The 19,063-nt window shown below is 33.7% G+C and overlaps 1 protein-coding gene across 6 annotated transcripts in view; it reads left to right on the forward strand.

The window, feature by feature from the left end:
- The window catches only part of LOC148945795 (myosin-IIIa-like), a 244,434-nt gene extending 227,453 nt beyond the window's left edge, over nt 1-16,981 (forward strand). For 3 of the 6 annotated variants that reach the window (XM_089098128.1, XM_089098127.1, XM_089098130.1), the window contains 4 exons: nt 1,946-2,013; nt 5,955-6,023; nt 11,462-11,698; nt 16,066-16,978. In XM_089098128.1, coding sequence (XP_088954254.1) covers nt 1,946-2,013; nt 5,955-6,023; nt 11,462-11,698; nt 16,066-16,432 — 741 coding nt within the window. In that variant the 3' untranslated portion in view covers nt 16,433-16,978. Of the gene's footprint in view, nt 1-1,945; nt 2,014-5,954; nt 6,024-11,461; nt 11,699-16,065 lie in introns of all 6 variants that reach the window. The other 3 variants (XM_089098129.1, XM_089098131.1, XM_089098132.1) reach the window with 2 other exon arrangements.
- Nucleotides 16,982-19,063: the final 2,082 nt, after the last annotated feature.

Genomic DNA, 19,063 nt, shown 5'->3' on the forward strand with positions numbered 1-19,063 from the left:
CTTCTATAAAACCTTATATGCGCCCAGGGCATAACTTAAAACCCTTGCCCCGACGGTTATTGGGGACGGTCCTCCTCAAAAATATATTTTCTATCTGGAAATCAGCTACGTTTACAAAGTGCCTATCGCAAAAGGTTTATTGGATTGGTTTGGGAGAATGATGGGAGGAGGGGGGGGGCTAGTTGCCCTCCAATCACTTTCGACTATAAAAAAGGGCACTAGCCCTCCAATCACTTTCCACTATTAAAAAGGGCACTAGCCCTCCAATCACTTTCCACTATTAAAAAGGGCACTAGCCCTTTGAATTTCCAATCGAATGAGCCTGTTTTGAAGTTTCTATGACAACGTCTTCTATAAAAGCCTTATATACCCCCAGGGCATAACTCAAAACCCTTGCCCTGAGGGTTGTGGGGGAGTGTCTTGCTCAGAAACCTATTTTCTATTTGGAAATCAACTACGTTGATCAAAATTACTATCTCACAATTTTGATTGGATATATTTGGGGGAAAGGTGGGCGTTTGGGGGGGGGGGGCTAGTTGCCTTCCAATCCCTTTCGACTATTAAAAAGGGCACTAGCCCTTTGAATTTCCAATCGAATGAGCCTTTTTTGAAGTTTCTACGACAACGCCTTCTATAAAAAACTTATAAGCCCCCAGGGCATAACTTAAAACCCTTGCCCTGAGGGTTTTGGGGGAGTGTCCTCCTCAAAAAACATATTTTCTATCTGGAAATCAACACCTCTGAACAAAATGGCTATCTACAAATTTTGATTGGAGGTATTTTGGGGAAGGCCGGGCGTGGGGGGGGGGCTAGTTGCCCTCCAATCACTTTCGACTATTAAAAAGGGCACTAGCCACTCCAATTTCCAATTGAATGAGCCCTTTTCGAAGCTTTTACGAAAACTCCTTCGATACGAAGTGCCCGGGTATGGAGAAAAAAAAAAAAAACACATTGTGCCCACATAGTTCTTTACTTAGGCAGCGCTAGCGTGCTGCCTATGAAAAGAACAATTCATAAAAAAAGAAATTGCTTTTCCTGTAATAAAAGGCCTCCTACCACAGGAAACCCTTTCTCATGGTAGCCTATCTCATCATTTCGATCTTTAGCAAATGATGGCCTGTAATGTCTCCCACATAAAAAAAAACCTTATTCCCAAAAAAGAGAATATTTAAAAATTATGAAGATTTAGAATTTATTGGACACTACGATAAGTAAAAAAAAAAATCATTAAATTATCTTTAAAACAGCTTTTGTTGCCAAATTCAGTGAAATCAAACTTTTTTCCTTGCTACCTCAAAATATTTAAATATTCAAAGATGAAAATCAAAGGCTTAGGACAGCCTTGACATAATTGAATGGTTAAAAAATATATTCTGACTGTAAATGCATGTACTTTTAGTTTTTAAAAATTACAGTATTTTCAGGAATTAAAACAGATTTTTTTTTTTACTATTTAGAAAATTTTTAAGATAAAAAAAAAACGTTTCTGCAAAAAAGAGAAGAAGAAAATAAACCGGACTGATCATGTATAAAGAAAGTTGAAGTTTCCCATTCTAGATCTCTGCTTGTGTATATTTAATCGGCCTGATTTGGATTTTATCGAAAAAAATGTTTTCCTGAGCATGGGGTTGTGCAGTAGAATATGTGTAAAATATGTGACTCTCCCCTTTTTTTTCCAGACTTTCAAAAACAAAATTGGGTTTATACTTTAAAGATATCCAACAGCGGTTTATTTACTTCATTTATTTTTGCCTGGTTGTATTTCAGCTATTACAGTTATTTTCTTTTGTCAATATGTTTGAGTTTGTCGCCAACTGTTAAATGGTTAGTTTTTTTATATCATTATAAGCATATATTATTTTAACATATATCATTTTTTATCATCAATCTAGAAATGAACGTTTTCAGTGGTTAAAACATTAGTCTAAAAGTGTGTACTTTTCAGGCTAAAAGCAAACCCGTCATAACCATTAGTACTTACGAAGAAGCTTACGGCAAAGAACCACGAAGCTAGTAAGTATCTTTACTCCTAATATTCTGTATAATATCGAATTAGGGCCTTAATTATATCCAGTAGCCAACCACCTAGTCCCAACAGTGAGTAGATTTATTCGAGGGGTTACCCGCTCTCAAGAATCATTTACACCAGGTAACAAGTTCCAGGGTTGGCGGAACTGTGCCAGCCGTGGTAGAACTAGCTCCACAATTTATGTCGATTTGTGTCGACAAAACCCTTCTCAATTCAAGAATATCATCAAATTTCGCTGAAATTTGGGCTATGCCAAGCGTGGCGGCACTAAGAAGCACACGCAACGTTCCAGGATTTCCACCAAGTGGCGGGGAGTGGGTGACTTCTCAGGTTTATTACCCCCTTTCACCCATTTTACTGAAATCATATTCTCAAGGCTTATATTCCCTATATTGTTTTTAAGTTTTAACTAAACTTGTCATGTTAAATTAACTTGTTAACTTAAATTTAACTTGCACTTAAGGTTTATATTGCAATCTTGTAATAAGTCTAAAACTGTAACATTCACCTAAAGATCAAGTTACTTTTATCATTGGAATCGTTAGTTTCAGATCTAAACATTTACCGACCCAGAATAAGGATATTATTTATAATTTACTGTGAGAATGATGTAATCTTACTTAGAAAATGGCAAATCTTTCCTTTTTTTTCTATTATTTTCGGTAAAAAAATATTTATGTCAATAATTTTTAGATTAAAAAAAGTATTAAGCAAATATCAAAAGTGAAATTTGGTAGCTAGATAAAACTGACATTGCAATCTTGTAGTAAGTCTAAAACTGTAACATTCACCCAAAGATCAAGATACTCTTATCATTGGAATCATTAGTTTCAGATCTATACATTTACTCACCCAAAATAAGGATATTATTTAGAATTTTACTTTGAGAATGATGTAATCTTAATTAGAAAATAAGAAATCTTTCCTTTTTTCTATGATTTTTGGTAAAAAAAAATATCTGTGTCAATGATTATTTGATTTTAAAAATATTAAGCAAATAACAAAAACAAAATTTCGTAGCTATATAAAACCGACTCTCAGCTAACGAATGATTGTAAATGTTTTTTTTTTTTTTTGTTGAAAAATCAAAACCACAGGGCAACAGCAAATAGTATAGGCTACTGAACAGTTGCATTGGTAACACAAACCTTTAAGAGAATTCAAATTAGCTACCATCAAACATCGAACATAACATATAAAATTTGACGCTTAGCCACTAAAATTATAATATGACAAAGTTATGTTTTTGGGCCGCCATTTTCTGGGTAGAGCAAGGTTTCCTATGGGCGTGGCTGTATTGGCCTCAAGTGGCTTGGTGCTGCGGTGAGTTGTTAGTAGTAATATTAGTAATCTTAATCCTTCTTGCCACGGTATTACTTATCCCTGTGTTTTATATATGTTTGAACTCGTGCATTTTATCGAAAAGAAAATTCTGCGTATCCTCTCTGAAATAACCAAAACACGGCAATACTAAAGATGACAAAAAAACAACAATACTGTTTCCAATTTCAGTGGTTGTAGAGAGAGGTTGTAAAGAGTGTTTTTCGTAGGCCGATTCTTAACTAAGAAACTTGCATTTCATTTTTCTCTAACTTCTATTAAGAGAAACATAAAATCGAAAGTTCTTATTACCAGTGTCATCCCTCCTTGATCATTGTTGGACCCAAATTTACAAGTTAAAGTACGATAACCTATTGAACTTAAGCAGTAGGTCCTTTATTTTGCATTACCGCCGCTAAAGGTGATGTCAACTCATTCAAAAAGAGATATGTAGAAGCCAATGCTGGTCAGTCATGAGTATTGGCAATGAAGTTGGCAAATTTTGGCTAAACATACAAACACGATCAAAATAAAATTTCGAAATTTTCTAAAATGAACTTTCGGGAATTTCTAAAATGAAGACGGAAGTCTGTCAATGTGTTTCCATAAAAACACAAATTCCTACCCGAAAAACGTCAATATATTTCTGAAAAACAAAGACTGTTTGTAAATAACGGGCAAATGGCATAGCTTACAGGCCTTTCATCATGGAATTATGGGATCATATCATTCCCAGTAGCATTGTTATTGGAACTTTCAACTATGATGAATCAAATGGTTATGTCGAAATTTTTGATCGGATGTCTTTGGGAGAGAAAGGGAAATGGCAGCTGGGCTGTTTGCCCTTCAATTTTTTGGCCGCTTAAAAATAGCACTATAACTTTTAGTTTCCGCTTGAATGAGCCCTTTCTCGATCTTCTAGAGCTATTGGTTGAGTACGATCACCCCCGAGGAATAAAGAAATAAAAAATAAATACGCATTCATGAAGTTTTCTCTGGCAAAAACACAAAATTCTCCATTTTAGATAGGAGCTTGTAACTTCTATAGTAGGGATTTCTGATATATGGAATCTAATGGTGTAATTTTCATCATATTTGCTTGAATTTTGGGGGTGTTTCTCCCCTTTTTCGAAAATCTGGCAAATTTTTTCAAGTTCATAACTTAATAAATTTGTAATATTTAGAATCAGCGTAAAAAGCCAATATGTCAACTTATATCAAAATTCCTTTTTTTAAAGTTTCGGTTACTATTGGGTCGAGTCGCTCCTTACTTACAGTTCGATACCGCGTTTTCAACCCGTTCAATTGTTTGTAACGGGAATAGCTAAAATTTGTCTAAAATTAATTGCCAAGTTTTATGTCTATAGGCTATCATAGATGCATCTTACATTATATGATCTTTTAAGACCTTAAGACGCAATAATATGTTAGACGTCAACTATCATATACCATAATCCGTTAAAGTATGTAACTTAGTGAAAACCTGTTTATTAGAATCCTGTTTATTTCCATATATCAATGCGCCAAAGATGTAAAACCCGCTAAGGGGTTTAACTAACTCAGATTGTAGAGTATCAGACTCAGGCTCTGGGGGGTGCAAAAGTCAAAAATTAAAAATGGATTCCTTGTTGAGTGGAAGAGGCACTTATGGACGGAAATCGTTGTTATGCTGTTTGATTTATGCAAATGTATTAAAAGCTCAATTGAAGGGGAGGGGGAGAGTCTCTTCTCTCCACAAATGAGTATTTTTAAAGTTATTCCTTCGGTAAATCATCTCTGCTTTTTCTCATGGCTTTTGGATCAAATTAGCGCTTTCAGTGAAAGTTTTGTTGGGTAGGAGGTCAACACGACTCCTGATTTTGTGGTGAGGGAAGGGCAATTGAATACGCAATAGTTTTCTTGCTTTTCTATTCATAAACTCCAAGGGGCTTTTCTGCTTGCTAATTTAAAGGTGCTAATTTTAATGTTTGCAACCTGCACGTCATTTAAAGGAGGTTTTAAAGGAGGTGCACGTAATTTAAAGGAGGTGCACGTGATTTAAAGCAGGTTTGCAACCTGCTTGCTAATTTAAAGGTGCTAATTTTAATGTTTGCAACCTGCACGTGATTTAAAGGAGGTTTTAAAGGAGGTGCACGTAATTTAAAGGAGGTGCACGTGATTTAAAGCAGGTTTGCAACCTGCTTGCTAATTTTAATGTTTGCAACCTGCACGTGATTTAAAGGAGGTTTTAAAGGAGGTGCACGTAATTTAAAGGAGGTGGACGTGATTTAAAGCAGGTTTGCAATATGCTTGCTAATTTAAAGGTGCTAGTTTTAATGTTTGCAACCTGCACGTGATTTTTTTTCAAATCTAAGGTATTTTGAGATTTGTATTTAGCCAGCTCTGGCTGTTTAATTGCTGGCAGTTTACTATCCGGCAGTTGGTCCAGATTTTATATGCACGGGTCCCAAAACCAAATTTGCAGCTGCTAGTTGCAGGCTAGTTGTTGGTTGTGTGAAAATTCAAGGGAATTGCATCCTTGCTAATTATTATGAATATCTGGTTTTTGCATTTGTAATTTTTTGTATAGCTGACTGTATATAATTTATTGTCAATGTTTTGTTAGCGATCTTGAAGATTTGGATTGTGATGAATGGGACGCTCCAATGAAGCAAACTACTTTAAAATTACAAAGGTATTCCAGAAATTATATATACGCTGTCGAGCAACCCTAGTACTTTTGCCATGACCAAAGTTCTGTTACAGACATTTTATTAATTTGCCAATGAAGTTTTTAAAACTACATTATATTTCACATATAATATAAAGGTAAATTCCCTTTATAAAGTATATGGCCTTGAACAAAACTCTTTCTCAAAACGTTTGTAATTAACTTATTTTAATAAACTATCGATGGTTTATCTTTAAGGCCATTAGTTCCTTTAAATTTTCATTTAAGTGTTTTGTTTTAATATAAATATGTTTGGTTTCCTTTACTTTTGAATTTGTTGCTGAAAGGAACTTTTTGTTTAGTTTAGTTGTATTTTGGCCATTTTCATGCTTTTTAGTCACTGCCATTTTAGTCACAGCCATTTTAGTCACTGCCATTTGTCTCCTGATTCACCCCTTGGAATTTTTCCATTAGTTTAATGTTTATGCTTGATATTGAGCTAATAATCTTTTGTTCTATATTACCAGCGGTGAAAATATTGGCAATGATCATTAACTGAAGTCGGTTATTTGGTACTCAAGCTTGACTCCTTTGGATGCAAAGTTGGGGCAACGGCTTGATAATTTTGATATCCGAGAAATGTTAAGATATTTGAAGCTGGGCATGTTGATTGCTAATTTCGTTTCTCAGAAAGATTTAGATAATAAGTTACATTAATTAGGTAGATAATTAGTTAATTAGTTTATTTGTTGGATAATTAGTTAATTTCTAATAAGTTAATAGTTCGATAATTAGCTATTAGATAATTATTTAATTACTTTATGAATTAGTTAGATAGTACATCTATACATAAAAGGTACTGCTAATATCATTGCTTGCTAGAACCATTATACAAAGGAAACAAAAGTCGATGATAAAAAAGGTCAGAAAAATTTTCATTGATGTACTATCCCCTTACTCATCCCTTTGCCTCTCGAACCAAAAGTGTACACTCGTAAGAATTAGAAATTCACTTCGGCTATAAAGCATCAATGCTTATTATAAACGATAGAAAAAAGAAGGGAAAATTTTTCCGGTGCTAATTTTTTCCCTCTTTTTCCCTGCCCTTGAACACTTAAAACACTTAAACTAATTTGTTCAGTAAAGTACAACTTATATTCTGGCTTTTAGAAAGCATGGGGTTTAGAACCCTACTCAGATTAATTTCTGCTCGTTTTGAGTTCGACTTATTTTAATATTTCCTTTCAAATGTTTTCAAAAAAATCTTTTAAATGTTTTCACTTTTATAACTTTAAGAAATCAAAAATTAATTAAGATTTTAAGGAATAAATATCAGCATATGTATATTAAACTGACAATGCATATTTTTTCAGAAAATTCATTCGTATTCTTTTCAGTAAAGTACAAATTATATTCTGGCTTTTAGAAAGCATAGTGTTTAGAACCCTACTTAGAGTAATTTTTGCTCGTTTTGACTTTGGCTTATTTTAATTTCTGTTTGTTTTGGGTTTCATTTATTTATTGATACTGATTTGTGGTAGTTGTATGCTTGGTAGATTATTTGATTCTATTTTTGTTCAGTTTTGGTTTAATGTAGTTCTTTACTTTTTTTTAAAAACTTATTTTGTGGAAAAAGTTTTTATGATTAATTTCTGTTCGTTTTATATTGACATAGTCTTTTTCAGGGAGAAAGACTGAGCCTCTTTTGAAGTTAAACAACCATCCCTTCCATAAAACCTGAAATACCCCCTGGGCATAACTTACAACCCCTGCCCCAAATCTAAAAGAAAGGGCGCTAGCCCTTTCAATTTCCAATCGAATTTTGAAATTCGATTTCAAACTTTTTGAAGTTTCTACAACATAGCTTTCTATAAAACCTTATTTGCCCCCAGGGCATAACTTACAAACCTTGCCCTGAGGGCTCTGGGGGGGGGGGTTTGATCCTTTAAGACCAAATTTCCAAAACTTTCAACTACATTGAACAAAATGGCTTTCTAAAAGTTTTGATTGGATGTGTTTAGGGAAAAGGTGGGCTTGAGATGGGGTTAGTTGCCTTCAAGTCACTTTCGACAATTGAAAAGGGCACTAGCCCTTTGAATTTCCAATCGAATGAGCACTTTTTCAAGTTTCTACGACAAAGCTTTCAATAAAAATCTTATATGCCCCCCAGGGCATTACTTATAACCCATGCCCTGAAGACTGTGGGAGGAGTGTCCTGCTCAAAGATATCATTTCCAGAACTTTCAACTGCGTTGAACAAAATGGCTATCTTAAAATTTTGGTTGGATATTTTTGGAGAATTGATGGACGTGGAAGCGGTGTTAGTTGTTTTCCAATCACTTTCGACTAGGAAAAGTGGCACTACCCCTTTCAATATCCAATCGAATGAGCACTTTTTGAAGTTTTTATGACGGCACGCTCTATAAAAACCTGATTAACGACAAGGGCATAATTTACAATTCTTGCCCTGAGGGCTGTATGGGGTTTACCATCCTCAAAGACCTAATTTCCAGAACTTTTAACTACTTCGAACAAAATGGCTATCTCAAAATTTTGATTGGATGTGTTTGGGGAAAAGGTGGGTGTGAGTGGGGGGTTAGTTGCCCTCCAATCACTTTCGACTATTAAAAACGGCACTAGCCCTTTGAATTTCTAATCAAATGAGCCCTTTTTGAAGTTTCTACGACAAAGTTTTCTATAAAAACTTTATATGCCCCAAGGATATAACTTACAACCCTTGTTCTGAGGGCTGTGGGGGGAGTTTCTTCCTCAAACACATAATTTCCATGTGGACATAAATTACGTTGGACAAAATGGTCTTATAAAAATTTTGAACGGATGTGTTTAAGGGAATGGTGGGTTTGGAAGGGACGTTAGTTAACTTCCAATTATTTTCAACTATTAAAAATGGCAATAGCCACTTCAATTTCCAATCCAAAGAGCCCTTTTCGAAGTTTCTACGACAAATCCTTCGATACGAAGTGCCCTGGTCTAAGAAAAAAAAAAATAGTACATTGTGCCAACATCGTTTTTTACTTAGGCATCGCGATTGCGCTGCCTATGATGTATAACGCCAACACTGCCTATGATTTATAACACCCAACACTACCTTTTTTGTGTGATTTTTAAATGCATTTGAAAGTGACGCCATTAGCGTAATTTTTTTTAAGTAAAGCCTCTAAAGCAAAGTCAGCCGAAGGATTGCACGTTCTGCCGATGACCCACCAAAATATTCCCATACCCCACCGGTGGGGCATGTGCCCCACTTTGGGAATCATGGGTTTAGATGATCATTTTGACCTCGAGTTTTAAAGTTTAGCTGCGATATTTTGGAAAAGTGTGAAGAAGATATTCGAATTTGTATTGATTATTACATAAAGGATCGTGTTCCAGTTGATCCAGCTTTGTAAGTTAAGCATAGCTGTGGTAGTTTTAGTGATAAGTGGCCAAGTTAAATATAGCTTTGGTAGTTCTAGCGGTAAGTGGCCAAGTTAAGCATAGTTGTGGTAGTTTTAGTGGTAAGTGGCCAAGTTAAGCAGGGTTGTAGTAGTTTTAGTGGTAAATAGCCAAGTGAAGCAGGGCTGTTAAGCAGGGCTGTGGTAGACAGCGGTAGTTTTTTAATATAAGTCTCTGAAGGCTGCTTATTGAAACTATAGCTTTTTGTATATAGCCCAGTGTTCTTTAGTTATTAGAGCTATATCGGCCGAGTTGTTAGAACGCTAGACTTGAAATCCTTTGTCCGTGAGGACAGGGGTTCGAGTTCTTGTGTCACTGGCTATTTTGTTTAAGGCAGGGGTTCGAGTTCTTGTGTCACTGGCTATTTTGTTTAAGGCAGGGGTCAGTGGTGCGACTCTGTAGGCTCGGCCAGAATCAAACCAGCTCTAAATATGCACCTGGAGAAATTTGGTGAAGGTTAACTGGGAAGGTGTGCGAAAGCACAAAATGTCTAGCCCTCGGCCCACCTCCTTTTCAAATCCTGGATGAATTGCCATAAAACGGAGATCAGAATCCACGGTGTGGATTGGCAAGTCTTGTGCTATGTTCTTCACCTTTTATTTAAATACTTTCTTAGACCACACTGGCTATACATGACATATGAAGCTAAGAGAGAAAAGGAAATAATAAATTAAAAATAAACCAAAAAAGGGTGAGAAAACGAGGATTTTGTCAGCGAGTGGCAAAAACATGAAGGCGAAAAACCGACCCATAATTATCGGTATCTGCACTTCTCGTCAAATCACCCTCCTTCTGTTAAAAGAGGGGTAATAATCTCTTTAGTCGACAGAGTCGTGAAAATTTGTTCACTTAATCACGTAAATTCTGAAAATTATATTATATCAAAAAAATTATATATACAAAAATTTGATATAAAAAATTATATCAAATATATTCTTTTCTGCAATGGCTACCCAATAAATCTTATTGAAAATATCATAGATAGACGATTAAAAAAGATAAAACAAAAAATAGGGAGCCCGTTCCCCTTGATTCAGTTGTTCCGGCAATTTTCAGAAAAAACTTTCACCACTCTACCATACATTTCAAAACTTAGTGATAAACTTGGAAATTTTTTTAAATAAACACAATCTCTCTGTTTCTTTCAAAAGTGAACAAAAAGTTGAAAATTTTTTTAACTCAGGAAAAGATCAAACTGACCGGTAGTGGTGTCTACAGAGTCCCGTGTTCATATGGGAAATTTGACATTGGTAGGACCCGTCAAAAACTTGGTGAACGTTTACATGAACACAAAATTTCAATAGATAAGTCCCGGAGATTGAAAAATAAAAACGACAACTTTAATTCCGCCTTTGCCTAGCATATTTTCGAAAATCCTACACATCTTGTTCTTTTTGAAGAGGCAACCTCAATATCCAATGTACATGGCCTACCACAATCTTTTATAGAGGTAATTGAGATAAAAAAATATATATATAAACAGAAATGTGGCTATAAATAGAGACACCGGAGACATTTCATTAAGCCCAATTTATATCAATTTAATACTAAAAGACTCAATTGATATTTGCACTTTCAAAATTAAGAGAACTTATTTGCATACCTAATGAAAACCGAATTTGCAGAAAAGCAAAAAGTATCGCGAGGCAAAACATTCTTGCTCAATCTCTTTGGTAAATATTGTCTTTCATTGGTTTCAGCTTGATCTTTCATTCAGTCTCTGTTCGCATCTTGTAGAGTAAAATCCAAAAGGTTAGATTTTTGTTGTTTTTTTTTCTTTTCTTTTTTGTTTGGCACTGAAGACAACTTGGCGGAGGTCCTTGTCGAAATATTTGCTTGTTCTTCGTCTTTATGTTTTTGCCACTGGCTGACAAAATCCTCGTTTTCTCGACCTTTTTTGGTTTTATTTTTCATTTATTATTTCCTTTCCTCTCTTAACTTCATGTGTCACCTTTTATTTTATATTTATGACACTAATGTATTGATCATTTCTCTAATTATTGTAGCCGTCGAAAAACCCAGGATAAAAAGATATCTGTTGATCTGGAAATGCGTGAAATACTTTTGCAAGGTTTGAAATCACAGAACAGGGCCAATAAAGAGAGAGAAGATAAACTCATCAGTCAGTGGAAAGGTGTTGTCCAAGCGGCAGAATCAAATGCTGTCGTGCTTGAAGAAATTGTTGCTCGAAGCTCGAAAAAATCTCCCTTCAACAGTCAGGAAAATAGCAAATATGTCAATAGGTAATTATAATAATAATTATTGATAATAACTTATTTTTCACCCCCTACAAAAGAACAAAACACAAGCAGAGTACTAGGAAAAACAAATCAAAAAAAGAAGTCTCAATATACACAAATATAATGCTCATAAGACATAATTTTGACTAAAGACATAATTTCGACAGGTCAATAGGTAGTTATAGCAATAATAATAACTAATAATAATTTATTTTTAACCCGCTATAAAACAATAAAAGACAAGCAGAGTACTTTGGAAAAGAAACAAAAAAGAAACTTCAATGTACGCAAATATAATACACACAAGACAATTTCGACTAAAGACATAATTTCGGCATGTCAATAGGTAATTAAAATAATAGGCAATAGTAATTTATTATTAACCTGCCACAAAACAACAAAACACAAGCAGAGTACTGAGAAAAAGAAACAATAAAAACAACTTCAATATACACAAATATAATGCACAACCTTTAAATGAAAATATTCAGATTAGCGGATTGAAACAGCCCAGAGAAGATACATTATTATCAACTAAAACAGTTCTGACAGTTAATTTTTTTGTAGCACAAAAATAAATCTCAATGTGAAAAGGTCTTTCTAAAACATAAGTTTACATTTGTACTTCAATGACTTTCTATTTTTAAGTTTTTCTCTCAAGAATTCGATTGAATTTTTTGTACATAAAACTTATGGCCTCGAAAACAGATAATGTCGAATACTTTAATTTCATTTATAATTCAAACTGAAATGTCATATAAATTTTTTGAAAAGCAATGCTGAATAATCCGATTTTGCAGACCGTTTTTCTGTGTTTTTCCCGGCTAAGTTTTCGATTTTCATACCTGTTACTGTGTATATGTTAATGAAGTTTACAAAACTCAGTTCTATAAAAGGTCAGCTTTACTTACAAAATAAAATACCATAGCAGAATTTAACCAAATCTCATTTTCTACACACAAAATAAATGGAATAGAAGATGCCATCCACCGAAGCAATAACGTGACTCTGTTTCATTCAGTTTTAAGATTGAATGTGATATTTAAATAAAATACCACGACAGAATTTAACCAAGTCTCGTTTTCTACCCATTAAATAAATGGAATAGAAGATGCCATCCACCGAAGTAAGATCGCGACTCTGATTCATTCAGTCTTTAAAATATATCTGGAAAAAATTGCAGCAATAAAGAAAAACATGAGAAATTAAAAAAAATTCTCAGAAAGACTTTCCACAGAAACAATAAGGTTAACCTTTTTTTTAAGTTTTTAATGAAGATAATAAGAAAAGGCAGCACTAAAAAAAAAAAAAAAAAAAAAAATATAGAACTCGCACAAATACTTTCAACAGATGAAATAGCATGACACATTTTCTTTCAGCTTTGAAGAGCGTTAATTAAAGATAAGAGAATAACTTACACCATTAAAAAAAATATGGGAAAGTACAGCAGGTTCCCAAAGCGCAGTATCCACCGAAGCAATAGCGCGACTTTGTTTCATTCAGTTTTAAACTAAAAAAAATACGGCAAAATTAAGCATAATCGGTAGAACCAAATGACATCGATAAGCTCAATTGGTAATTGTTCATTTTCATCATCTTAACTAATAAATTTAGTCTGCATAATTTCATCAATTCCCTCATATTGGTCACTAGTTATGCACTTCTTTAAGATATTTCTCTACGTTTTAATTTTAAAATGAAAGCCTTACTGGTCACTAGTTGTGGACTTCGCCAAGTCATTCCTCTAATTTTTAAGTCTAAAATGAAAGTCTTGCTGGTCACTAGTTGTGAACTTCTCCAAGTCATTTCTCTAACATTTTTAAAATGAAAGTCCTATGCGTCACTAGTTCTAAGTTATTTGTAAGCACTAGTTCTAAGTAGTTCTTTAAGTTATTTCTCCGAGCTTTAATTTTAAAATGAAAGCTCTATTGATAAATAGCTGTTCACTACTCTACATTATTTCTCTAAACCTTCTAAAATGAAAGTCCTATTGGTCACTAGTTGTGCACTTCTCCAAGTCATTTTTTATTTTTAGTCTAAAATGGAAGTCTTATTGGTCACTAGTTGTGCACTTCTCTGAATTATTTCTCTTACCCTTTTAAAATGAAAGTCGTATTGGTAACTGGTTGTGCTTTTATCCATGTTATTTCTCCAGCCTTTTTAAAATTAAAATCTCATTGGTCGCTAGTTCTAAGTTGTTTCTAAGCACTTCTCTAAGTTATTTTTCTGAGCCTCAATCTTAAAATAAAAGCTCTACGGGTGGATAGCTATGCACTTTTTTTCAGTTATTTCTCTAAAGTTTTTAAATGAAAGTCCTATTGGTCACTAGTTGTGCACTTCTCCAAGTCATTTCTCCAACATTTTTAAAATGAAAGTCCTATGCGTCACTAGTTCTAAGTTATTTGTAAGCACTAGTTCTAAGTAGTTCTTTAAGTTATTTCTCCGAGCTTTAATTTTAAAATGAAAGCTCTATTGATAACTAGCTGTTCACTATTCTACATTATTTCTCTTAACTTTCTAAAATCAAAGTCCTATTGGTCACTAGTTATGCACTTCTCCAAGTCATTTTTCTTATTTTTAGTCTAAAGTGAAAGTATTATTGGTCACTAGTTGTGCACTTCTCTGAATTATTTCTCTTACCCTTTTAAAATGAAAGTCGTATTGGTAACTAGTTGTGCATTTCTCCATGCTATTTCTCCAGCCTTTTTAAAATTAAAATCCCATTGGTCGCTAGTTCTAAGTTGTTTCTAAGCACTTCTCTTAGTTATTTTCCCGAGCTTTAGTCTTAAAATAAAAGCTCTACGGGTGGCTAGCTATGCACTTTTTTCAGTTATTTCTCTAAAGTTTTTAAATGAAAACCCTATTGGTCACTAGTTCTGCACTTCTCCAAGTCATTTCTCCATCATATTTAAAATGAAAGTCCTATGCGTCAATAGTTCTAAGTTATTTCTAAGCATTAGTTCTAAGTAGTTCTTTTAAGTTATTTCTCCGAGCTTTAATTTTAAAACGAAAGCTCTATTGATCACTAGCTGTTCACTGCTCTACATTATTTCTCTAAACTTTTTAAAATGAAATTCCTATTGGTCCCTAGCTGTGCACTTCTCCAAGTCATTTTTCTTATTTTTAGTCTGAAATGAAAGTCTTATTGGTCACTAGTTGTGTACTTCTCTGAATTATTTCTCTTACCGTTTTAAAATGAAAGTCGTATTGGTAACTAGTTGTGCATTTCTCCAACTCATTTCTCCAGCTTTTTTAAAATTAAAATCCCATTGGTCGCTAGTTCTAAGTTATTTCTAAGCACTTGTCTAAGCTATTTTTCTGACCTTTAGTTTTAAAATGGCTAGCTGTGCATTTTTCTAAGTTTTTTCTCTAATTTTTCTAAAATGAAAGTCCTATTGGTCACTAGTTGTGCACTTCTCTGAATTATTTCTCTTACTCTTTTAAAATGAAAAATGATTAACAACCAGTGAAAAAATTGAAAAATTACGCAAATATTTCGGTCAAGACCTCCGCTTGACCGCCCTCAGTGCAGAATAAAACTGATAAAAAAAAATCTAAAAACCAAACCTTAAAATAAAACACAAAATTAAAATGGGACGACCCTTTCTTAGTAACGGTGAAACGGTAACTGAATAAAAAAACACAAGTCTAAGTGGCATTTCAGAATTTCATTTTGCGTAAAGCACTCTTAAAGGATAATCGCTTTCCAGTTTGACTATTATCGGAGACTCTATTCGATTGCACAATATAACTTTGTGGATGTATGTAAAAACGATCAGAATTAATAATTTTGTCATAAATGGGACTCCAGTGTCCCTATTGAGAGCTACCTTTGAGAGCTAAAAATTTCTCCAGTATTCCTATTGAGAGCTACCTTTTGGTGAATGTGCTTTTTTATTTCAACTGCCTCCCTGAAAAGGGAGGCAGTTGAAATTTCAACTTTTTATTTCAACTGCCTCCCTGAAAGGCAAAAGGATTTTTTCAGGGGGAGGCAGAAAAAAACTTCAAAAACATGTAAAAATTTGATTATATTCATTTTATTTATGTTTTTACTAGTCGGACAAAGATTTCAAGGGAGGGGGTTCAAACCCCCTGGATACGGCCTTGCAATGTAGAATCTGTCTGCCAACTTGAAGTGAGTTAGAACCCTAGTACTTTGGGATCCTCTGCTTGAGCCTATACTTAGGACAGGATTATTAAATATTCTAATGTTTAATAGTTTAATATATATTCTGTGCAATATATATATATATATATATATATATATATATATATATATATATATATATATATATATATATATATATATATATATATATATATAAATTGTATGCCTATTCTTACCATACGTGTTCTATATTTCATTACAGGAGTTCAGTCAAGCTTCTGCAGCCTCAACCAATAAATAAAATCCCATTAAATCTCGACGGATTTATGAAACCAGTTCTCCGACCTATGAAGCAGAATTTCCAACCAGCCAGTGACCTACAAGGCCTTCTTCGTAATCAGCCACCGGAATTTCCCGGAAACAGTTCAACTCCATATGACTTTAGGGCCAGACTTCGACCTACTGCCAACCCCCCAACAGAATCACTTAGAAAAAGAAGAGGTCTTTGCGGTATGGAGCCAAGGGAGCAAGAGGTCAACATCTCTAGTGGAGGTACAACAAAGTCACCCTCTATCAAGGATGAAAAACAGATTAATGGGGAGACCAATAAAACAAAAAACTTTCAATAAATAAAGATGTGCTTTGCTTTGTAAGATAGCCAAAGATAGATTTTATGTTCTTTTTATTCCTAGGTTCAGCACTTAAATGGATAACAAATAATACGGAAAATCATTGAACTGCGTGAGCAGGTTAACAAACCAAAACGCGAAGAACAATTGAATCCCTTAACTTTTAGACAATCAGATCCATAGTTTGTGGCATGCCAAAAATGAATGGCAAGAAAGAAACAACGCAAAGAACTAGCAAATATCCACGCCGTATATATTGTGCTATAAATTAATGTGTGAATTATTTTAGTTAATCTTATTATGTGATTGTACTTGATCTCAAGTGGAATATTAAATTGGAATATTTCTTCTGAATTTCCAATGAAAGAATAGTGGTTTTACTATGATCTCGTTCCTTGGTCAAAGTTTGTTAATAAATAAAGCTTTGTTTACCAGATTACTACTGTTAATAGGAAGATTACCTTATATCAACGCTACCCAAATATAAATTTTGCGTAAACGATTAAACATCGTACCCTATGAAATTAAACAGAAATTTCAAATTAAAACATTCGTACTTTAGTTTTCAAACTAATAGCTTCCTAACAAACCTTTTTTTTTTTTTTTGCGTAAGTACAATGAATTTTTATTACCACCATGGTCTTCAAAGCGATTTTTTGCAAAATATGATATATTTTATCCGAGCATTCTTTTTTAAAACCTAATATTTAAATTTTTTTAAACTTATGTACCTTTTTATAATAATCAAACATTTTTAATACTGCATTAAATAGTTTAATATTTGCATGCATAAGAAATATCAGACCTGCTTAAACTAAACCATACCCGCCATCTGTAGCGGGATTTTCTTGACCAAAGGCTGTTTGGACACTGAGGCAAATTAAAAAAATAATGATAGCCGTTTACATTTTATGAATAAATCCTCTAACTGAAACCAATTAAGATTTTTGTTTTTTCCTTTTAAGGTTTAGGCAATTTTGTCGCACGAAAGCGTTTTGGAATTTGCCTGACACTCTCCGAGTTATGGGCTGGGCGCCTTTTACACTATGAACGCAATATTTCTATGCCAAAGGGTTAATTAACGTTATGTTAATCATAATTTTTTACAATCAAACAGTGGTGTTTCCGGCCCTCTTGTGCTCGGGGCAAAACATTGACTAGACCCCCTGTCTCCCACAAAATTCTCTTGCCCCAAATTAAAAAAAAAAAAAATTATTAACGAAATTATTTTCAATTTTTATGATTTTTTTTATTTTTTATTTATTTTATTTTATTATTACTAAATTATTTTTTAATTAATTTTATTGAAATGTATTAATTGTTTTCATTATTAACTGTGCCTTCTATTTTATTTTAATAAAAATAAATTTAAAAGCCACAAAATGACTATAACCGTTAGATTATTTATTTGAAATTTTGCTCCCCCAAAATTTCTGCACCCAGGGAATTCCCGGGTCTGCCTCTCCTCCTAAAACCGACTCCGATTTCATGGTAGACTGAGGTAAAAAATTCATACAATTATCGCAATCATTTTCTAAAATCATTGTGAGCAAGCTATTCAAAATTAAAAATGTTGAAGGAAGATCGAGATTCAAGCTTTGATTAACAATGAAAGGCTCTCTAGGAAAAGTTCATTAAATTATTTTCCAAGTTAATTTTTTCAGAAATTCTCATTTTCAGAAATTCTAATTTTCTCGTTCAGAAATTCTATTTTGCTACTGCCATATTGACGACGTCCCTAAATGTGATTGGAAAATATCGTAAGTAACGATTTAAAGGAAATGGGAACTTCTTGGAAGGATATAAAAAGGGAGGCTTTGAATAGATTTACATTGAGAAGCAGCGTGCTTAGTTGTGTTGCCCTCAGTTGTCTTGGTGCTAAAGTGAGTTGCAAGTGGTAGTAGTAGCAATAAATCGACTTGCGTATTCACAGAGCTCAAACCTAATGGGCAATACCAACGGTATGGAGAAAATGTGTTCCTTGAGATTGCATAACATAATGAAAAGCCTTACGTTGTGCTTATGTGAAAGATTCTATGATATTCCATAAAATAACGAAAAAAATATGATAAAAAATAACAAGGGCAATTTTCAGCCTGTGGGCAGTATTGAGGGCCATTTTCAGCTAGTGGGCAATAACGAGGATAATTTTCAGGTAGTGGGCTATAACGAAGGCAATTTTAAGCCTGTGGAAACAACGAAGTGAAAAGATAAAAGCATATATTTCGGTAAAATCTTCGGCCAAACCATCTTCACAGCAAAAAAAAAAAATAATCTTTTGAAGTAAACATTAACAAGGCAGAAGCAACGCTCCATATCAGTATATTTTTTTTTGTCCAACGTCATCCATAGCCAGTATAGTCCGAGAATTTATTTATTGTACTATATAGTGTGGAAGAACATATAGAAAATACAAGGGGAGATATAGATATAGGATTTCAGAAAAAAATTCTTGACATTTTAATTCTTCCTTTCTGTGTTACGAATATAAAGCTAAATTTAACAAGAAAAAAACATCCTCAACACCTCGCACTCTACGTTTTAACGTAGACTTGGTTAATTTACTGAAGCTAGTATCATAACATAGTTGAAAATAGGTGAAGATTGAATAACTTCGGGAAAAAAGCTTTA

Source organism: Artemia sp. Qi Xiang Cuo, chromosome 12, assembly GCF_049724085.1.
Source record: "Artemia sp. Qi Xiang Cuo chromosome 12, ASM4972408v1, whole genome shotgun sequence".
NCBI classification, from domain to species: Eukaryota; Metazoa; Arthropoda; class Branchiopoda; order Anostraca; family Artemiidae; genus Artemia; species Artemia sp. Qi Xiang Cuo.